The sequence below is a fragment of the Nesoenas mayeri genome (genome assembly GCF_963082525.1).
Source record: "Nesoenas mayeri genome assembly, chromosome: 15".
NCBI lineage: Eukaryota > Metazoa > Chordata > Aves > Columbiformes > Columbidae > Nesoenas > Nesoenas mayeri.
Genome location: NC_137559.1, coordinates 4,355,647 through 4,378,217, shown reverse-complemented (window position 1 = coordinate 4,378,217; position 22,571 = coordinate 4,355,647). Strand labels below are relative to the sequence as shown.

Sequence of the window (22,571 nt, the reverse complement as noted above, 5' to 3'; positions counted from 1 at the left end):
TGCCCAGAAGATGCTCCTCGCCCTCCTGCCAGGCAAACAGAAAATTTGGCAAAGCAAAGCTGAAAACAGAGGTGGGAGGTCAGGTTCCTTCCTTGTTATTTTTCAGCCTCTGTTTTGGTTCTGGCCTTTTTGCTTCTTCCAAACCAAGAACATCCCCTGGTACAAATGTCCACGTTTGGTGCGTGGCTCGCAGGACAAGGCGTCACCCGCGTGTCCCACTGACCCAAGAAGGTTTCTTTCCTCTCTAAGGGTTACGATGGAGGAGACAGCGCTCAGTGACCACCACTTCTGCCTTGTTTCTGCCCAGCAGCTCTCCCTCCCTCGGACACCCCAGGCACTTCATTGCCACCGGGTTTTTCTGCTCCCAGACCAGGTTCCCCACAACTGTGCACTGTTTGTTGTGTAAAGAATTGCTGGTGTGCAACACCAGGGTGGTTCTCCTTGCAGCCTCGTGCAGAGGAGCTTTGCTTTGCTATGGAATTTGGCATCTGTTTGCAGCTCTCTCCCCAGGAACATACACTTTGAGAGCGCTAAGTTTCCATTTCATCTTAACATTTTTGAGGGCAGCAGAGACAGACTGGAGATTTGATCAGACTGGGAAGGACAGAGTTGAGGAATGCTTTTAAAGGGAAGTCACGAACAAAACGTACGCCTTAGGTATGAGAAGAAACACTACGGTCTTCATACTGAAGGATAACGTGAAGTTATCGAGCTCCTTGGAAACCCTCCCTTCCCTCTACACGCAGAGATTGCCTCCAGTAATCAACTCTCCCACTGATACAGAGTGCTCAGCAATGTATTTAGAATACCCCAGCGTAGAGAAAAGGGAAAGGCCATGATTTACAGAGGCCTTTCTAACACTTTGGGGCTTGTTTTGACATGCTGGCTCTCTTGGGGGACACCCCTTATTTCAGCAAGCGAACCCCAGGACCGAACGCGCCCTCCCGTACGCTCAGCAGCAGAAAGCAGAAAGCATTAAACTTATCAAGACCTTTAAGTTTTCAAAGTCTTTCTGGTATTTTTCCCTCAAGGTGGTAGCGTTCCCCTCCAGGTGCTTGTTCTCCAGCTCATCCCTCATGACGTTCATCTGCGCCTCCAGCTCCTGGATACGCTCCCTCAGACCGTGCATGGAGTCCAGGTCGCTGCCGGGGCCCTGCCCGGTGCCACCTGCCTCACCGGCCACCCAGGTGTCCCCACCGCCCGGGCCTGCCGGGGGGGACACCTCCGGGTGCCGCCTCTGGTACTCGTCCAGCGTCTCCTGCAGGCGCTGTAGGTTCTGGCTGTAGTGCTCCTGCAACGCCTGCAGCTCCTCGCCGTGGATGACCTGCAGCTCCTTGATCTTGGCCTGGAATTTGTCCTCCAGCATTTGCATCTGCTCCAGGTGATACTGCTCCATGTTCTGCTTGTCACGGACGATGGCATCCAGCTGGTTGAGACCCTCCGCCCTCTCAGCCTTCAGAGCATCCTCTGTCCTGTTTAGTTGCTCTATCACGTTTCGAATCTCCTCCTCATACCGTCCCTGCAATTCGCTCAAGCTACTGTTGTGTCGACGCTCTTCTTCCTCCAAGAGTCTTCGCTGACTCTCGAGCTGGGACACCTTTGCTTTGAGGTCGGCGTTCTCCCGTTCCAGCATGGCGATCACCTCGCCATACTCACCCTGCTGCTTTCTGAGCAAGTCTTCGTACTCGTCCCGAAGGAGCGAGACCGTCTTCACGCGCTCCTGGCAGAGCACGTCCATGCTCTGCAAGGACTCCTTGTAGGACTTCAGCTCTCTCTCGTACTCCAGTCGGACTTTGCAAGCAGCGTAACAAACCTGAGCCTGAACTATTGCGTCTTGGACTAACAAAGAGGAATAGCGTTCAAGGTCTCCCATGCACGAATGGTAGGAAAGACTCTGAGATATCTTCAGGAGCTTCTGACAGTCTCTCAGTGCCTCCTCGGGAGGCAGGGAGAGTAAGGCAACAGAGATTTCCTTCAGAACGTTTGATTTGTCCTTTAGCTGTTGGGCAAGATCTTCCTGAATGGAAACAAGAGCTTCACCACTACGGTCGGGCAGACCACCAGTCTCCTCCGCCTTGGCTAATTCCTGACACGGCACCATTCGGAGGCGGCTCCCGTCCCAGGAGATTTGGGTTCTTTCTGAAGCATCTTTCTGAATTTCGAGTGCTTCAGAAATCTGGTGCATAACTCTGTCAAAATCAGGAGTCCTGTATGCTTTGATGATCTCCTCCAACATGCATTTATGCTGCTGGAGAGCTGTTTTGGTATTATGGAGGTCTTCTTCGATTGTTTTTAACCTCTGATGAAAAGATTCTCTCATTTTCTGTGCGACAAACCCAAGTTCCGCCTTGATCAACGTAGCATCTGCTACAGCACCGAGAAAACATGGAGAAAAGCCCAAACCTGTTGTTTCTGTTTTGCCCTCAGCTTCTCCTTCTCTGGTGCTCAAGTGCACTCTCAGCTCCTCCACCTGGCTCCAGAACTCCCCTTCCAGCAGCAGCTTCTTAGATAGGACACTGGCCAAGTCGACTGCTGTATGAGAAACATTTCCCGGCTCCACCAAAACCACCTCGGCTGTTCCCTGGATCTCTCTCAGGAGCTGAGATATCTCAGAACTTGCATTTTTCAAAGACTCTGCGATTCGGTTGATGAGAGAGGCCTCGAATGCCACTCTCTCTGAAAGCCACCTCAGCTGGCCGGCGTCAAACGTTCCCGCTCGCTGCTCCTTGGAGACATGCTCCTCTTCGCCCAAAAACCCTCCTTCTGGAGTGGGGCTTCCCGCGATAAGGCTTTCACCCTGCTGATACTCCGAGGGGACCGACACCCCTCTCAAGGCTTGGATTGCATTTGATAAGGTGGTTTCCATGCTGGACAGAGCGATAAGGAACAAATCACCCTCTTTCTCCTTGTCCGATGTGGGCAAAGATCTTAGTTGCTCCCTGCACTTCTCTAAACAAGTCAGCGCTTGATCATTTTTCACTTGGAAACCTCCCAGCTCGCTAACGTGATTTTCTATGAGCTTGAACTTTTCCTGCCTCTCATTCTCCAGCTGAGACATCAAAGCGCTGACTTGAGATAAGCTGGTCTGAAGCTGATCCCGCAGCTGGGACTCCGTGCTGGCCCACTGATGGTGGAGTGCGATGAGCGTCTCCTGATTATGGCCGTGCTGGCTTTCAAGCTTCATCGTTACATCTTTGAGTTTTTCCTCTGTAATATAAAGTTTGGTCTCCAGGGAATGGATGATTGAGAGATATGTCTCGGAGTCGCTTGTCCCCGATGATGGGTAACCAAGGGTTGGCTCTGATGACATGCTTTCTTCAGATAGCGACCTGTCTTGGCTCGTGTCTGAAGAGGTACTGCTTGTCCAGTTCTTCTCTGATCCGTCCGGATGGATGTATTTTTGGCACTGGATGCTTGAGAAACGGATTCTTTGCCTCTTGGCCCCCATGATTCCTACGTCAGGCTTTGCTAAGGCTTTCTGAACTAACTCTTGGTCCTGGAGCTCTACAGCTTTGGATGGGGAGCCAAATTCCTCTACTTGCCTCTGACTGGTCTCAAGAACCTCATCCTCCTCCTCCTTCAGTGCGTAAGTCAGAGCTGGGAGGACATCCTGAGTTTGCAGAGCCTGCCCCAGTTGGGATGCTTGACTTTCGTCAGCCTCCAGACTGGGGCCAAGGTCTTCTGCCTCCTCAGCACACGGGGCTGTGCCTATACTAGCTAATTTCTTTAAAGCCTCCTCCTTGGCCTTTAGCTTTACTTTAGTCTCCTCTAAACTGCTATCTAAAGCGACCATTTTAACCAAGGCCTCACTGAGATCTTGATCCTTCTTCTCCACAATTCTCAAGTGCATTTCCTTAACGTGTCTCAGCTCTTCTTCTTTTTCTTTCAGCACCTTCTGCACACCCTGAAACTGATCCGACACCTCCTCGAACGATCGCTCCAGGTTGTGGTAGTTGGTCTCTTCCATTTTCAACTTTGCTTGCAGCTTTGCGACTTCGTTATCCGACTCGGCGACCTGATTCATGAGCTCGTGGAAGCGACATTTGATCTGATCTCTTTCCCTTTCCAGCTCCTTGATGTGCTCCGCCAGTTTCTGGATGCTGGCCTCCTTCATCACCAGCTGCTCCTCCAGCTGGTGGACGAGCTCACTGCCTTCAAACTTGGCACTCAGCTTCTCCTTCTGCAGAATCTCCATTTGCTGCTCGGTATTTTGCAGCTGGTTCTCATACTCGTTGGCCTTATCCTCCACCTCCTTCAGACTCCGTATCAAAACCTGCCTTTCCCTCTCGCAGCTCTCCAGCAAAGCCTCGTAATTCTTCTGCAGCTTCTCCTCCATGAGGATCCGCGCTTGCTCGCTCGCGTTCAGCTGCCTGCTCAGATCCGCGATCCTGTCCTGGAGCCTCTGCACCTCCTTCTGATGGTCCCTCTGCAAAGCCTGTCGCATCTCCAGGTCCCGCAGCTCCTGGGTCTTCTCCAGGAGCAAAGCCTCCGCGTTCTTCAGCTTCTGCTCGCTGGCCTTCAGCTGGGAGCTGAGCGCGGCCTCGCCGTGCTGCCACTCCTCCAGCTGCTCCTTGGCCTTCTCTTTTTCGCTCCTCAGGTCGTTGCGGAGCTTGGCCAGGGTTTGCTCCTTGATGGAGAGCTCGGCCGCCGCGTTGCTGAGCCTCGCCTGCAGGCTCTGAATCTCGGCCTCGTGGTGCCGGATCACGTCCTTGGCCTCGGCGTAGCTGCGCTTCAGCGACTGAATCTGCTGATTGATCAGCTCTTGACGCTGGCATTGGGCTTCCAGCTCGCTTTGGAGGTCTTGGTTGACTTTGTGAAGCCTCTGCCAGGCACCTGATGGCGAGGCGGCCACCTCGGTCTTAAAAAAATCGATTAAATAGTAGATTAGTAACACTCTTGGCTCTCCCTTCTGAGTGTCACACCTCTGGCCAGGCAGGCCACAGAAATGCTCCTTGCAGCGATTTGGCTGCTACCCACATGTTCCAATTGGGATGATTTGTTCTTGGCACAATTTTTTTGGTCTGTTTTAACCAACTCTTTTTTTTTTTTTTTGAATGAGCGACAATTGCTTTCCAGTAACAGAAAACATGGACCACAACATCAAAACAGCTGTACAGTAACAGGCTGAAAGGAAAAAAACCAAACCAAAATCAAATAGAACCAAAAAACAATGAAAAAGAAACACCAGCAGTAAAACAGACGGACAGACGAGAGAAAAACAGGAAGGGTGAGAAGGGGATGGGAAGAGATCGAGAAGAAAGGAACTGCTTTTATAGCATGTTTGTTCATCTTGCTGTGAAACAAAAAGTGCACAGTTCAGGTAACACAGTCCTACCGACCAAAAGCAACAACAGAAAGTGAGGTGACAGCAAATGACATCACATCCCACCCAAACGCAGGGAGACAGGACAGCCGGCGTGGCGATGTCATTTCTGTGACTGCCAAACAGGACTTAGTGCTGCTCATCGCATTAAAGAGATGTTGTTACGCTAAAGTTTAAGACTAAGGAGGATTTAATCTCTCTACCTGCAAAAACAAAAATAAACAAAAATAAAAGCAAAACCAAAAACCAACAAAGGACAAAATGAAAAGCCCGACAAGTGAAGGGAGGGAAAATGTGTGATGAGAATGCAAAAGAAACCAACCTTTGTGAGATTCAAACCAAAGCAATGTAGCATGCAAAGAGAAAACTCACAGAGAGTCATGCAAAAGGCGACAGAAATTATGTATATTTAAAAAAAAATACACAGACAGGAAGAGGCAAGAGAAGCACAGCGTTAGCCTAGGAATTTGGCCTGCCTTGCTGTACTCTGGTTGCTGATAAGGAAAAGCCCACAGATGTGACACTCAGTTATGTTAAGTTAAATTTCATGCTTTACATCAAAAATCATGCAAGAATCTCCGCCCGGGACAGGTTAGTACGTGACCCCTCCCGCCCGCCGTGTCCGGAGCCCGGGGACGTCTCCGGTTTGCCAGGAGCAGGAGCCCCCGCGGTTTCTCCCTCCCGGTGGGGTCGAGGTTGGGGTGCCCGTCCCGAGGAAGCTCAGAGCGACAGAGGTTACACGAGGCCGGAGAGGCTTCGGTGCAGGGCACATGCATCGGGGTGGGTACTTCAGTGGCTGCTTTATGGAACGTGCAGCATCTTTTACATGAGGGCAGCGCTTGGGGGTCAGTATGGGGCTGGTCATGCTGCCAAGGGGGGGTTGGTGCCTCCCAGCAGCTCAGGAGGGACGGGCTGGCAGAAGTGGGGCTCCTCCATCATCCCTCCCCATAGGCAATGTAGGAAACTCTCCGAAATTAGGTGTGATGGAGGTGGGAGGGGGACACATGAAATTCAGAAGGTTTGTCCAAAAAAAGGGCTGGGCTGCAGAACCCTCCCACAGATTCCACTCCCTTCACCCCAGCAGGGTTTCCTGGGGTTACTCCTTTCTGCAGCGAGATTCTAATCCCTCTGCTCCCAGGGAAACACAAGGGAAATCCACCACCATTAGACTGGAGCAAGCAAACACCTCCAACCCTTCCAAAAACCCTCTCCAGCTTCTAGGTCAAAGTTTGGGTCACTTCTCATTGTAGTGATGATTTGCTCAGCCCTTCTGCAGGCTTCCTCCTCCTCTTTCCAAGGCACCACGGCCAACTTCAACACACCCAACCTGACAGTGGATTGAGCATCCAGCTTTTAGCGCCATTCCCCGATTTTTCCAGGCTCCAGGCAAAGGGAGGTTGGATGCCTTTGCCCCAGGGAAGTGGGAGTTAAGTTACTCTCCCAGTGCTGCCAAGTGAAAATGGAACTCCTTCAAGCAAGCATCGTCAGCTCGAGGACTCCAGAAATAAACGCATTAATGAGTAACTCCTCCAAGGAGATCAGTGGCAAGGAAGGCAAGATGCTCCCCAACCTGGGCTGGCTCCGCTGTCTGTGCAACTTCTTTGGGGGAAATTACTCCTGGGAGAAATAAGGACGTAAGGTTCAGTGTCCACACCAGGTTTGCTGCCCTGGGAGCGCAGCGTGCGGCCACGCAGGGCTGCTGCGACCCAGAGCCAGTCTGGCCAGGTAGATTCGAGCAGGTCAAAATGCTACCCCTTCACAAAACAGGACAAGGGACCCCTGAGAGCAGCCACAAGCTGCCCTGTGGCCATCGTGGCTCCTCCGGGCACGGATCCTTCCAGAGGAAGGGCTGGAAAAAGTCCGCTTTGTTTGGAGGAGGGGAGGAAAGGCTTCCCAAGAGACTCTCCCATCTCTTCTGCCAGAACCTTCAAAACACACTTCTAGGATTTGCTGAGGAAAAGCATCTTGTAATGGAAGAAACCACCTGTTGCACAGGCAACACAGCACAGGACGGATCAGAGGTGGACTTTGAGGTACCATCTATCTACCATGGGTGTGTTGTTCTCCCTCTGGGACATCAGCAGGTAACGCTATTTTCTGTCTATTGCATCCCAGATCAGAGGTTTTGCTAAGCGGATGACCCTGGTGAGCCTACAGATTCAACAATATTTGCAGCAAGGTCCAGTCTCTCACAGCCCACTCAGGGATGCACATCCCCATATAAACCAGGATGTCCCCATGAGCACCCTGGACTGAAGGCCACACCAGGGTCCCCTTGGGGCGCAGAGGAAGATGATGGATTCCTCTCTCCTCCCTGCTCTCCTACCTGCAACACGTAGCCCTCCCGGGCGCTCTGCTCCCGGCCCAATGCCACTTTCAGCTGGTCCTGCAGGTGCCGGTTCTGCTCCAGGAGCTCCAGGGCCTCCTTCTGCTTCTGCTCCAGCTGGAGGGACACAAACAGCGACAGCGGCCAGGGAGTGGGCAGGGGGTCGGCCATAAGGAACAACCAGCTCAGAGGGGACGCAGAACAGAATAAACAGGGATTCTGATGCCTCTGCTGCTTTGCTCTGCTCTGGGATTTCATTTTGCCAAGGAAAATCCCTCCCCCCAAGAGAACTAAGCTATGTATTAGTTTAATTCGTAAACCTCACTGCAGCGAAGGATGAAGGGCACCAGCTCGTGCCAGGCGTGACCCAGACAAATCCCAGCCCGGTTCAGATCAGCGATACTCCTGGTTACTCCACGCCTGCTCCCCTTTCATTCCCGCTAATACACCTTAATCCCAACTAACAACAGCCTTTGTTATCCCAGGCATGGACTTCTGCCAAGTGAACTGAGTCTCCTCCTTTCTTTTCCTAAAATCGTAAGATTGTTCGAAGTAGGCTCCACAAAAATGAACCTTTGTGGTGTGTGCTACAACTCCAGCCAGTTTGCAGTTTTGCAGACACAAATCTCTACAGCTGCAGAGACACACAGAATTAGGAGCTTGAATTTCGAGTCTGGTTGATAGCCGTCAATTATACCCGGCTAACAACCAACAGAAGTGCTGGCTGCGTTGGCTGCAGAGGCAGTAATGAAGTCAGGGGGTAACGAAGTCCTACCCTTGCAAGAACAGCCCTTCCTGCAGCTGTGGGAACATGAAAGCTGCTGGCAGAGCTTTATGGGAACGGACACGGATCTGTGCCTGCCAGCTCCCCAGGGGACCCTACAGCATCCCCACTCATTGCTATTATGAAGTAGGAACAAATGCAGATTTTTTAAGCCTGGCTCAGGCTTTCTGCAGGGGCCTGGAGGCCATTTCGGCAGGCAGCCTGCACCCCACACACCCCGCTTTACCTCCTTCTCCAGCAGTGTGGTCAAGTGCTGCTTCGCCAGCCCCTCGTCCTGGTCCTCGGCATGGGCGAGGTGCAGGGGTGCGATGGGGATCTGCTTCTCCTCCCGCAGCGGGGTGGTCTCCACCTGGTGCCAGCGCTGCTCGATCTCCACATGGACGTTTTGCGGTTTGATGTCCGCCGGGACGGGCAGGATTCGGTCCACCTCCATCCTCAGCACCTCTTCTGAGCCTGCCCCATCCACAGCATCGATCATCTCGAAGCGCTTGCGCCGTTCCTCCCGCCGTCGGGCCCGCTCCCGCTCCAGCTCTCCCGGGTCAGCATCAGTGGCACCAGCGTCCCTGGGGAAGGCGGCAGAGCCGCTCTTGGAGGAGTCTGCGGCATTTGCACGCTCCTGTGCCAGGGCTTGCTGGATGGGGCGAAATTCAGCCCAGTCAAAGGTCTTGGACCGTCCTTCTCGCCGGCGCTCCCGGGCACGGCTCCGCTTCTGCTCCGGGTCCAGCTCAGCTTGCTCTGCATCTGGCTTCTCGCTTGCCTTTGGACCAGTCTCGAAGGAAGAGCTTGTTTTGCTTTTCTCTTCCGGCAGGGAGCTGCAAGGAGAGAGAGGGTGAAGGAAAGCGTCAGTGGGTGCTCGAGGCGGCCAGGTGCTCCCACGCATGCCTCCAAGAGCTGGGTGGAGAGGGGCTGCTGGAAGCCCAAGCCAATGCCACGTGGGTGCCCCCCAGCCCGTCTCCTGTCACCTCTCGGGTGCAGGAGCTGTCGCTGCCCTTCCCCGGGGTTGTGCTGGTGTGCAAAGCCTTGGTGCAAGCGGCACCCCCCGGAGAGCAGTGGCTCATCCCGACCTCGCTTCTCCTCGGCAGCCACCCCAGGGCTGGTGACCGTGACCCACGGCCAAGGCAGCAACCCCGAACCATCCTGCCAGGCGGGGAAGAGGCTCCGAAAGCTCCTCCGGCACCCGCTGGTGGGCTCACCGCCCGCAGGGCTCTGTGCACACACACCGGTCGACGTGGCCAACGTCACTTGCTGGGAGGATGCCACCAGTCCCACCAGTGTCAGTCTGGCTGCAGGGTGGAGACGCACAGAGCAGCTCCCAGAGGTCTCAGGTAACGGGGGGAAGGTTTTTTTTCCTTGAGCTTGGCAAAGTCAGGTACTAATGGGTCGAAAACTTCTCCCTGCCACTATCTGCGCTGAAGGCACAGATCTCCCCTGGGGAAACCAGCCTCGGGGGCAGCGCTGTGACATGGGGGCTGGATGCCGTATGGTGTAGCAAGGAGAGCAAGAGTTATTCAACACATGGCAGAAGTCACTGAAAATGCTGATTTCTCAAGCAAGGAATGATTTTTTTTAGTGCTGAGTTAGAGGGTGGTGGGTTGAGAGGGGAGACATACTTGTCAAGCAGGGCAAAGTTAATAGGGAAAGGCAATACCGTTGCCAACCTAATCCATAATGCAGTATTAGCTTATTAAACGTAGACATGCCAGCCTTGGAACATGCAGATCAAAATTAAAAAAAAGAAAATAGCAGTATGCTGAGTTTGCAGAGGAAGCCCAGCCCAAAGGGCTCAACCCTCTTTACTATCACAAGCCCCCGAGATGCCTCCTGAGGCACAGCCAGGCTGATTCCTGGCTCTCCCCCTTCCAGCACAACCACAGCATCTCCCCAGGCTCCAGCCTCCAGCGCAGCCTCCACGAGCTTTCTAGAAGAGCTGGAAAGCTGCTCCCCCAGTGCTTTGCTGTGGGCAAACCACCATTGCCGGGGCTCTGAGCCCCACGACCGCGTGCACCGAGGCTGCCGAGAGCCGGGGGAGCAGCAGCAGCATCGTGGCTTCTCCATAACACAGCCCAGCTCCCGCAGCCAACAACCTCGCGTGTGCCCAGAACAAGGAATGGAGCAGAAGAGATGACTCTTCATGGGCCCAGGGTTAGTATCTTCCGATGCACTTTCACCCAGGATCAAACCACAGGCTCTGCAGAGCTGGGTTTAAGAAACTCTGGCAGTTACAGGTTAAACCAGCTCGGATATAATTCCTGCTTCAGCTCAGTCACTTGCAGCTAATAAAATAAACCCAAAAGGCGCCACAATGAAACCTTCTTGCTTCTCAACTATGTGAAGATAGTGCATGACTGCAAAGCCAGGCACTTAATCTGGAGTCAGTGGGTGATTACAGCTGCCTTTTCAATAAGAGATGGAGTCTTAAAATGGAGAAGAGCACAAGGGAAAAAGGGGTCCTGGGGCCTGTCGGACATTGCTGAGAGACAGAAATTACACTGCTCTAAATACCACGTGGAAGAATCTCAGCATTTCTAGAGGTGTCGTCCCTCACAGGCTCATTTCTCCTCTGCTGCTTTCCAAAGGACACGGGATGTGTGTCAGGGAGCGCAGGGACGGCCGCTGGGAATCGGGCAAAGAGACTCACAAGACTGGCCCAAAGTTTCTCATTTCATCTCCCGGCAAGTGTGCCACGGCTATTAATTCTGCTGAAGCATTTCACGTCTCTTCCATCCCAGACAAATTAATTTACATCACATGGCAGAGGGGGGTTCTTTGCCTCACAATGGTATTTATAGGTCAAAACAAAAAGGTGTTCTTTTAAATACAGGTGGCGTTGGGAGGAGTGCAAGTTGTGAGCAGTGAAGCATGTGAAGGTTGCAGGGAACTGGGGGGCACTGGGGAGCTCAGCCTCACCGGGCTGGGAGCCGAACAAGGACCCAGCGCCAAAGAAGCCACCTTCTTTCTTTGTGGCTATTTCATATCTGCATGGACATCATTAGCGGGGTGTAATTAGTGCCTCTGCAGATTGCAGGGCATTGCTGAGGGCAGGGAGCAGCGCAGCACCTGCCCCCTCCCTGGCTGTTGACACACGTAGCAATATAAACAGTAATTAGGACTTGAGTAACCGAGAAAACGTGTGTTTGGCTCGGTGGGGAAACGGCAGTGGGTTAAAGAGACACGGTGAAGGGCTGCAGGTGGCCCTGGGGACGGGGAGAACGCTGCCCTCCCGGCAGAGCCGAGCATCCAGAATAACGCCCCCCTCGTGCTGCGCCGATGTTTGCCACCTCCCCATCAGGAGCCTTTGTCCGTCTGTCCTTCGGCTTTCCAGCAGCCCTGTCTGTAAGCCACTCCCCAGGTGCAGATATTAATGATGTATCCAAATCCAGGCGGGACGGGCTGGGACACCCCACACACCCCCATGCCGTGGCAAAAGATTTTCGAGCAGGCACTGGGTGAACGCAGCCCCCATACACAGCCCTTCCCAGCTCTAACCCCATCCAAAACCAGCGTGGTGGAAAATGACAGAAATGCACCTATAATTCCCTTTTCCCCAGCTCAAGATTGAGATTCCCGGTTCTGTTTATGCAGCGTAACAAGTTACTGCCCAACCGGTACCTGCGCTTGGACCCTCTCACTGGGGTAAGCCAAGTCTAACCCCTTTGTGTGGGCTCAGAGCAGATGCAGAGCACAAGACTATCGTGCTGCAGTAACCTGTTAGGCTAGAAATATATCTGGCTCTTTAAAGGCTGAGAGGTCCCCTCAAATTTCCTTGGTCTTCATCTTCATATCTAGTCACATCGGAAGATACCAGTGTGGGGAAATCAAGTGTCAAGATCAGGTTGCTTCTTCCCTTCTCTCTGGCTTTTATTCAAAGAAAAACAAAAAAACGAGGGGGGAAAAAAGAAAAGAAAGAAAAATAAATGGAAACTGCAGGACTTCCCATCCGAAGTGCAGGAAAGGAGGAGCATGCAGTGAATCACAAGATATACAAACCACAAAACGTTTATACAGGAGAGAACACAGTTTTCCAACCTGGGCTTCAGCACGGATAGTTTCAAAGAGAAGTTTTTCCTGGGATTGCATGGAAATCAAACATACAGAGGAGTGAGGAGAGAGGCGGCTTCCCCAGCACCCCCGCGAGATCCACCAGAGCTCAGGCAGGGCTGGGAGACGGTGGCCGAGCACCAAGTGGGATGGGGAAGGAGAGGATGGAGCATCTCCAGGTCAACAGCACCAGGTGACAAGAGCCATTCCGTCAACGTGGGGGACAAACCTGGCAAAAAACCTACTCTTGTGGCTATGGTAGGGGCAGGAGACGGAGTTAATGGTGCGCCCGTGTCCACGAAGCCTGTAAGAGGTGGCCTGTACGAGCGTGGCTGGCACAATTAGCCGTGAGGAGGTCAAACGCCCTTTACCCGCAGTCGCAAGCGCTCACAGAAGGGACTCTGTGAAGCAAGGGGGTCCCTTCCTCTGGCTCTGATGGCAGGAGGAGACGCGAGCATTACTAAAATGTAAGGGGAAGGAGCTGCGGCAGCTATCTGGAAGATCAAGAGGAGGGAAGAGGATTTTCTGGCTGGAGTTTAAAATATATCAGAGCCAAAACAGCTTCTCAATTGAACCCTGGGCTTGTGCTGCCATGACCCACGGAGGGGATGGGCAGCTCGTGCTGAACAGTAGCCAGAGGAAAGGGAGAACCCAGCACAACGGAATCCAAGTGGTTTCACAATACCTGGTGGGAATCCAGAGGAGCCTTGATATAGGAACAGTATTTCATATTCCTACGCACAAATTAAAGCCACATTTTCAACCCTCTTTGCAATCTGCCCGTGTAAAAGTAATTCAGCGTATCAGCATCCCCACAAAGCGTATACAAATTAAGCCCAGAGAGAGGGATGGTGAGAAAAGAGCCGCAGCTTCCAGGAACAGACAGGCTCAGAAAGAGGAAAGAAAGGGGCTCAGGGAAGAATTACTCCTGCACAGCAAACCAGACAACTGCAGGGGCTGCTCGACTCCCCCCTTTACCTTGTGACATCAGGAGCAGTGGTGGGGCGAACATGCTTCATGATGGTCTGTATCCAGTTGCGGCGAATGCCCGACGTCATGGCCGAGAGGGTGAACTCCCCTTCCTTCGTCTAGGGAGAGAGGGGGACCAGCTCAGAGCAGCTGATTGCACCCACCAGCACCTTCCCACCCCCAAAATACCATTCTGCACCCAGCCCTGAGCACCCAGTGCCACAGCCCCTCCAGCACGTTCACAGTGGGAATTCACGTTTCTCAGCAATCAGGATAGTTTTGCTGTAGCTGAGACCTTAAGGTTGAGACAAAACTTTCCCTTCTCCCCCTTCATTTTTTATGGACCAAAAAACTGGTTCTCAGACCCAAGGCCACATCTCTCTGGAGCACTGTGAGAGATGCTGGGTGGCCCCTCTCAGATGTCTGGGGAGATGAGCATCCCCAAGCAGCGGCACAGAATGAGCAGCCCCATTGAGCATCCTGCTAGTCGGACTCTTCCTCCTCCCCATGTTTTCCTTACATGGATCTGGAAGCCGTAGTTTCGCTGAACCGGGTACTCAGTAACATCGTAGCACGTGGATAAATCAATTTCTCCATCCAGGTCAGCTGCCTGGAGAGGGAAGAGGTAGGATAAGTTGTAATGCTTTGCAACGCCAAAGCGTGGTGGGCTCGCAAGGAGGCACGCAGCAGGTCCTGGAGAAGCATAGAGCCCTGAAGAATGATGCTCCAGGACTTCGGCATCTGGGAAGACAACCTGCCCAGGGTCATTTTGGGAGCTCGCCTAGGCGCAGAGCGATAGGTTGCACACGGATCAGGATGACACTCACCTCCTCCGCCACCGAATCCCGGTAGTATCTCAGGCTCTGGTCGGTCAGCACAAACCAGTGCTTCTTCCACTGGGGAACAACCAAGACAGGAGAGTTACAATCCTGCTCCCTTGCCATCAGCAGAGCCTGGGCAGTTTGTCACAGGCCACCTGGCAGGGACATTTCGCAGCCTCTCCCCTCCCAGCTCCACACCTGGCTTCACCAAGAGGCTTTCCTGGGGGAAAAGGGAGACCCGAGCAGGCAGCAATGCAAGGGACACCGTGATGGATTGCACTGCCAGGACAAGGATTTCCTCATCAATGCTGCAATGGCAGAGCACCAGACCCCAGCAACATCAGCCCTGTGTGTGACAGTGAAACACTGCGAGAGCACGGGACAGCCGGAGCTTTCTCATTAGCTCCACTGGTAGGATGATGCTTTTAGTGGCTGCATTTAAAGCCTTGGAGAAACCTTTTTTAATTAAAAAAAACCCCCAAAGAGTAAAACATTCATGTCTTATCTGCAGTAGATACAGATTGAGTTGGAGTCTATTCCTGGCCCTTGCTCTATGCAAATACACTTCTGCACGCTCCCAGCGAGGCACAGGCTTACCCAAGGCAGCTTCCAGTTAACAGTCACTTGCTGCAGCAGCTGATTTCCCCTCCGGCTGCCCACAGATGTGCCCTCAGCCCCCAGGACATGACAAGTCACCCTCATTTTCCCTCAATGGGCTGAGGGAGATGGAAGGAAATCCAGGGAAGGGGCAGTCTGCAAACAGCCAGGGCACCCGTGCTGCTGCAGCATCTGTGCCCCTGCAGCACATCCCGCATCCCTCCGGGAACGATGGGAGGGAAGCGGCAGTGGCTGCTTCCCTCAGTGCCAACTCAGAGAGGCATTTATTTATCTCTTGGCCTTGTTATTTCCCCGGCACTCAAGAGACCTTATCTGAGCCTCATTACTGACGCCAAAGAGGTTGCTGGGTCGCAAAGGAGATGAGACTAAGAGAACTGGAACACGAAAACAGTGCTGCTACCCAAGGTGCCCTGGCTTCCTAGAAACTACGACAAAATACCCAGCTGTGGGGCTTTGAAACCTCCCCAGGACAGAGCACCAGCTACTCCTGCTCCAAGGCGAACGCTGTTTGCACAGAGTTTGCACACAACCGCTGCTGCCAGGCGGCAGAGCTGCGCTAATTCCCTGTCACTGCTCTGCCCAAGTGCCTACAGCCGGTTTCTCCCATCTGGAGCACAGCCCAATGCTGATCTATTCTGTCAGCTGCTGGAGACCGGGACCAACCATGGCACCAAAGACTGAGACGAAGACCAGAGCTCCCTCCGGACTCACCTGCCCATCCTCGTACTGCTTTGTCAACCAGCCCTTCTTGAAGTTCAGCAGGTCGGGCTGCAAGAGAGGAGAGAGGTGATCAGAGGGGATGGGAAGAAGCATCTGCACCCAGAGTCACAGAATCATTTTGGTTGGAAAAGACCCTCAAGATCATTGAGTTTAACCATTAACCCACCCCTGGCACTACCCCGTGTCCCTGAGAACCTCATCTCTGTTCAACCCCTCCAGGGATGGTGACTCCACCACTGCCCTGGGCATCCTGTTCCAATGCCCGACAGCCCTTTTTGAGAAGAAACTGTTCTCAAGATCAAAACTCAACCTCCCCTGGTGCAACTTGAGGCTGTTTCCTCTCGTCCTGTCCCTTGTTCCTTGGGAAAAGAGACCAACACTCTCCATGCTACAACCTCCTTTTGGCAGCTGTAGAGAGCGATCTGAAGACAACAGCAGTGGCTTGATAAAACACAGCGCAGCAATAAAAGAGACCGGCAACAGTTAAATTCATAGAATAGTCTGCGTTGGAAGGGACCTTTAAAGGTCATCCAGTCCAAACTGGATCATTATACTGTGTGGTGGCTTAATGTTCACTCCTGGGTGGAACAGAGACCTGTTGTACCATTTATTCAGGCTGTTCCCTTCCTCGCACTTCTCTTGCAATTTCCTACTGCTACACCAGCATTACGGAGGAAGATACAAGGAATGAGCAAGACTGCAGGCAGTCTTTTCCCTCTATTATGTATTACAAAAGACAAAATATGTGCTGCTGATGCAAGGCTGCAGGGTTCAAAACAAGAGTGAGTTCCCAAGGCTGGAAATGCATGGAATCCCAGCACTGAGTCACCCAAACAACACCGGCTCTCTCCTCCAAAGTGGGTGCATTGGGATGCTGGAGCTCTGAGAAAAGGAACCAAGAGAGTGTGTGATAACTCCCGCCAGCCCTGCCCATGCGTAGGGAAGGATGTGGTGGCAATGCTTTCGCTCCCCAAAAGCCGAGTTCCTCCAGCTGTTGCACATGCTGCGGAGCGGAGGAGGAAAGGACAACGGTGTGTGAAATGCAGCTGTGGCCTCTGGAACAGGCAGCAATGGAAAACTGGGGTCTGGAAGCCTGTTCAATCAAACCCGGGCTGTACGGCGGCATCGCGCATTTGAGGGCTCCCACAGCGGCAGGAACCCAGCCCCGCTCCACAAAAACACAAGGGAAAGTAAATGCCACCCTGCCCTTCCCAAATCCCTAGAGAATCAGAGGAGGGAGCGGACAGACGCCAGCATGAGCAGCCCCGGCTGTGATGGGGCTGCAGGCAATAAACAGAGTCCCATCAGGACCTGCTGACGAGGCAGTGATAAGCCACAAACAAACTACAAAGAAAACTGCATTTGCACTCACTACATCCATCTCTGAAGTGGGCTATGAGAGCTGCGCATCCTCATCTCAGCCCTGATTCACCCTGAGAGACTGATACCATCACTCGCCAGCTGCTTCTCTGCCAACGTGTAGATGGGATCATTCTTCCAGGATCTGGGTCCTGTTTAAAGGTCTTGTACAACAGGAGAGTGTCAAGCAAAGGATCTACATTTTGGATCAAAACCAACCAGCTCCCAACCATGCACTTCACAGAGAAGGAAAACAGAAGGACTGCAAGTACTACAGTTGCTCATGGACTTGTTATTTATCAAGTGGGAAAAAGCACAGGGCAAGAATCTTCTGCAAAAGCAGATAAACCCTTCCTTGGAAGTCTGGGACCAGCTGCCACCAAAGGGTGTGGACATTAGAAACCAAAACCAGATGAAATGCTTGATGGAACAGGCACCCATGCAGTGCGAGCCACAGCTCGGCTGTAACCCACCAAAGCTAAACAGGGATGAACTCTTCCTCAGCTTTTATCCTGGCAGAAAACCGATCTGATCTGACACAATGATCCCAATGGGCAAGCAGGAGTCTCGCAATTACAGTCACAAGTCAGCAGGAGTGCCGGTTTTTCTTATGTTGCTACTTTTATAGCCGGAGTGGCACAACGAAGGCTATTTCATACAAGGAAAAGGTTTTCATCCCACTGACCGTGATGATTTTCTTGCCTTCACCAGATGAGGTGCATTGCCACTCGATGTGCACTTCTTGCACCTTTTTATTACCACCAAGAATTTAAAAATCGCTCTTGTGTCTCCACAAGTCTACATAAAAAGCTACTACAGAAATGCTAAGCTACTGCATTTTTCTGAGAAGTCCTTCAACAGACGCTGTCTGTCCATGAAAAATGTCGCTCGTATTTACAATGGCTGTGTAATCTTTTTGAGAGATTAGCAAGTGTATTTATTTTGTTCCTACAGAAGGGTGGTGAGAGAGAGGAAGGCGTTTTGTGTTTATTCTGTACTGTTTGCCTCCAGGTCTGGTGAGCATGTGAAATATGCAGAGGGAGGAAAAAGCTCAGGAGGGCAGGCTGAGCCCTTCCTCGCAGCCTTCATCCCACTTGCAAGTGCATAAACATCAAGGCAGAGGCATTAGAAAACTAGGCCATGTGTTAAGCTCTCCTTAACACATCAAGTGTGAAGCCGAGTCACCAAAACCTGCTCCTGGCTATGGGGAAGAACCAGACAGTCCAGTTTTCACCGGACCTGCCCGGGAAGTGCCTCACACGTCCTCCCCATGGCAGGGGACACAGTGGCTCACCGTCATGGAGGACTCCGTGGACCTTCTGTCCAGCGACTTTGCCCGGCGATGAGGGGACAGAGGAGATGCAGAGACATCCAGGATGGAGCCCACAGCTGCAGCTTCACAAGTGAAGTCCTGTGTAAACACCATTAGCCCAGATCAGCGCAGGAACTAGGGCAGCAAGTCCCGCTCTCCTGGCTCATGGCATAAAAATCCACATATTTAAGGGGCATCACAGGCTCAGAACAAGCGTCATTTCATTGCCAGTACTTCTTTTTTTGTCCTCTCAGGCATTAGTTTGTTCCCAATACATCTAAGTATATCTGGGACTCTCAAGACTGCCTGTTTCTTTTGTTCCTTCATCCCACCCTGCTGTCCTGCCACGCCAGATCTGAAGTTTCCTTCCTTCTATTTTGGAGGAAGGAGAAAAGACAGCCTGATTTTCCACTGATCTGTGGCTGGGCCAGGGAGCCGAGCAGCAAAGCAGCAAACCTGCACAGACCGAGCTCACACAGTGGTTTTGCCCATTAGCAACTCCAGATCCCCTGGGACAAACCCTAGAGCTAAACCCTATAGCCCAACGCTCTATCCTGGGCTGCCGGATCCCAGGTTCCATCCTCCAAACCCAACCATGAGACCTGGGCTGAGCAGCTCACCCGTTTCCGCGGGAAAACCCTCTTCTCGCTCCTGCCCTGCCGCGTCTCGCTGGAAAGGGCAGCGCCGGCCGACACGTTCGTTTCCATGTGCTCTGCATTCTCAATATCTAATGCCTCAAATTTTTCAATCACCTGGGACCGCCTGGAAAACAGAGAGAAAGAGAAAACCAGAGCCGGTTTAAACACAAGAACAGCGACTGCGCTGAGCTGTACAATCCCATAAATTTAAGGTTGCAGAATTACTTGACCCAGAGTTCATGCACAACACCTGGCTTTTGGTCCCTGTTTCTCCGCAAGCTCTAGTGTGCACAAATCTGGGGCAAAATTCCCCAATCTGCGGACCAAGTGGGGAAAAACCTCACCCTACTCAGCCCCACAAACAGTAACTTAAATATCTAGAAAACCCTTGCAAAACCAGCGATAACTTTTCACTTGTGAATTTTACAGCCCTTTGAGAATCAGGGATTACTGAGCGGCTTCGGCTTAAGCTTTGTCTTTATTCTCTGGCACGGCAGCTATCGACAGCTCCCCAGGGCACAGAGCAGAGACACATCAGACCAAGCTGGGGGGCAGAGGTAACCGGTATCTATGGGCCACCCCACGTGTTCACCCTCTAAAAGCTCAGCCCCGCATGGGTGACACCCACAGGATTGCACTGAGTGTGGAGCATCCACAGGTGCCTCCAGATAGTGGGTCTGGCTCTACCCTTCTCCGAAACTGGTCTGCAAATCTGGCATGGACAGCAGGGAGCACAACGTGGGCTCTCAGACCATGCCTGGGTGGCCCATCACATCGTGGCACGCTTGTCTCAGAGGATGGAGGAGAACTCTGAAGAAATGTGCATGGAGAAGGAGCCAAGCCTAGACCAAACCCAAATGGGATGCTCCTAAGAACGAGCAAACAACAGGCAGGTGGAATTAAAAGCGCCATTTCAGCACGAAAAGCTGCTCGCTGACCCACAGGAGAGGAAATACTGGAATTTTCAAAGGACCTGCTGGTGTCTAAGTTTGCATGCCTGGGGCTCTGGGCAGGTATCAACCTCAGGTCTTTAATCACAACATGGGAATGTGAAGCAATAACCCAATATACACACCAGCTGAGCTCCAAGGTGTGAGGTATAAAGCTTAATTTCAAACCTCCTCAAAAAGCTCCATCTGGGTGGGTTCCTGACAAAAAATTTGGACACACGCATTCTGCATCTAAACTCGGGGCTGCCTGCTCTATGCAAACCTCTGATGTGCATGAAAATCACAACAGCAACCACACAAGGAGAAACAGGTTATCCAAAAAACCCAACTTTTAACACTTCCCACAAAAAGGAATAGCAGGTTAAGGACTCAAAAAAACGTTAGATGTTCAGTTTTCAACCAACATTTGCACCAAATTCCATAAATGAGATAGAGAGACTGAGCATATCGCATCCCCCGGGGCGGGGGTGCCCCCGTTGCTCAGAGCCAGGCTGCTAGGACCAAAGAGGAAAGGCCAAAAATCGGTGGGGAAGACTTTGCTTTGTTCAAATGTCTCTGGTGTTTTTACAGCACATGTGTTCAGCCCCCACTGCCTCCCAATTTGCAGACTGGGAGCGGGCAGATCCCGGGCTCATGCAAAGCTCCCGATTTCCCTGGGATGTTCCACTCATGCGATGTCTGTTCACATAAACCAGCCTGCGGAGCATAAATCCTCATCCTCCGTTCACCAACAGACAGGGAATTATTTTGAAGTTATGATTTTTTAACCCTTTTTACATTTTCCCAGCCATCTCTGAGTCTCAGTTCAGGAGGGAGTAAGAGGTGCGTGAATTAACATTGTCTGTGCCCTATTAGGTGAAGGTCTGAAGAAAAACAAATCAGAAGAAAAACAAAACAACCAAACCCAACCAAAAAAAAGCATAAAACAAAATCAAAAGCAGGTTGATTTCTCATGAAAAGGGCTGCACCACCAGGTTGTTCTACGGCTTGAGATTGAGATGAGATGGTAGCGAAGCAGGCGAAGTAAAGGCGGACACGTCACACAGCAACACAGCAGGAGAAGGTGGAGAGCAACAAGACCTGGAAGAAAACAAGGCTGGAAAATGAATGAACAGAAGAGGAAATTATATCTCTACACACAAAACAAAATCAAAATCATTCCAGCAATTCGTCATTGAAAAAGGGAGGAGAAAAATCAATCACTGCAACCAAATCACAGCCCCAAGGGTTAATATCATCCAGATTAGAGGAAAGAATATATATATATATATATTTCTTTTTCCCATTAGCTCAACATTTCAGAGTTGGGTCTGCTAGAGATCCTGGGGGGATGGGGAGCAGCGAGAGCTGTTCCCCCCCAACAGCAGCTCTGTGCTGACCAAATGAGGCTGCACACAGGTACGGGAAAGCGTTTTAAAAGCTGCGGAGCCATTTAGTGCTTGCTCAACTACAAAGCTCATCCCAAGGAGTTCCTTGGCCATGCAGGCTGTTAATTTTTTCCAGGCCACTAAACCCGAGCTACAAACCTCGGCTGTTAGGTGGAGGGGTAGGTGTGGTGGGAAGGAAAGCTTATAAAGACCAGCACGAGCCATCGTTAAAGTGATTTTCTTTGATTGGAAGAAAGGGCTTGTTTTTATTGGATTCATCCATTATTTAGCAGCAAGAAAGACAGTGAGTGTCAGGAAGTGGAAGAAGAGTTTCCCCAAAAGGTCCACAAGAATGAAGAGGACAGTGATACAAGAAATATATATATATATATACTTGGGAGAGCAGGAGCTTCTCTCTATGGGTAGAAGCAGCTTTTGGAGCAGAGCCTGACATCTCGAGAAGCTCCAGAGAAGGAATTTGAGAAAGTCTTTTAAGTTATTTCAGGCAGCTCTGCTATTTATTGAGGCCAGGAATACACCTCAGCCCTCTGACCACGTTCCTACAGCAGATCCAGCGGGCGCCCCCATAGACTCGTGCCAGCGTGAGCAGAATACGGGGTGAACTGGGAAAGCCGCGGGTTTAGAAGCTGCATCCCTGGAATTATGCAAGAAAAGCCAAATTTGCCAACCAGAAATCCCAGCGCTCCCCGGGGAGCACAGGATGTGGGTAACCCTGCAGCTGCACACCTGGAGGAAGGGGCTCTGGGTCTCTGCACCCCAAGGACCCCCCACCTGATGGGCGTCTCCTTCTCAAAGGTGCTGACGCCTTCCTGAGATGTACTGGGATTTACCCCGGCAGCTGCAGAGCTCTGCTGGGGTATGGGGACCAGCATCCAAAGTTATCCCTGCAGCTCTCTCCACTGTGATTCTTTGTGCGAAACAGGCTTCAAAATTCATCCATGGGGTTTCCAAAGAGCTGTTGCTGCTCTTTCGCCCTTGGGATGGGTCTGTGATGGGATAGAGGACACAGACCCTCTCCCTAGCGCGGTGGGGACCCCCGTGCGGTGCCGGCAGCCCCGTCCTGCCACGTGCCAGCAGAGGGAACCCGCATTCTGCTGCTCTGCCAAAATCACCCAGGTTATCTCCTGGTTTCTGATTCACGTTTCTGAGCGGCTGTGAGCTCAGACGCCTGCATGGGGCGTGGAGTCAGCGTCAGGTATAAACGGTCAGCGTGGAAAATTTCCAGCACAGTCCTGGACATAAGTCGTGTAATATCTCTGACTATAAGGAAACAGGACAAGAAGCCTGAAAAACAGCTTTATCTGGAGCCAAGACTATAGGTGTGT

At 52.0% G+C, this 22,571-nt stretch overlaps 1 protein-coding gene across 2 annotated transcripts in view; it reads right to left on the bottom strand.

Annotated features, from left to right (window-relative positions):
* The window catches only part of MPRIP (myosin phosphatase Rho interacting protein), a 75,047-nt gene that overhangs the window by 11,395 nt on the left and 41,081 nt on the right, over window positions 1-22,571 (bottom strand). The window contains exons 8-16 of one of the 2 annotated variants that reach the window (XM_080354075.1): window positions 18,891-19,032; window positions 18,253-18,369; window positions 15,591-15,647; window positions 14,268-14,336; window positions 13,961-14,050; window positions 13,450-13,559; window positions 8,660-9,245; window positions 7,650-7,766; window positions 992-4,858 (exon numbers count right to left, since the gene is read on the bottom strand). In XM_080354075.1, coding sequence (XP_080210201.1) covers window positions 992-4,858; window positions 7,650-7,766; window positions 8,660-9,245; window positions 13,450-13,559; window positions 13,961-14,050; window positions 14,268-14,336; window positions 15,591-15,647; window positions 18,253-18,369; window positions 18,891-19,032 — 5,155 coding nt within the window. The remainder of the gene's footprint in view (window positions 1-991; window positions 4,859-7,649; window positions 7,767-8,659; window positions 9,246-13,449; window positions 13,560-13,960; window positions 14,051-14,267; window positions 14,337-15,590; window positions 15,648-18,252; window positions 18,370-18,890; window positions 19,033-22,571) is intronic. The other variant, XM_080354076.1, reaches the window with a different exon arrangement.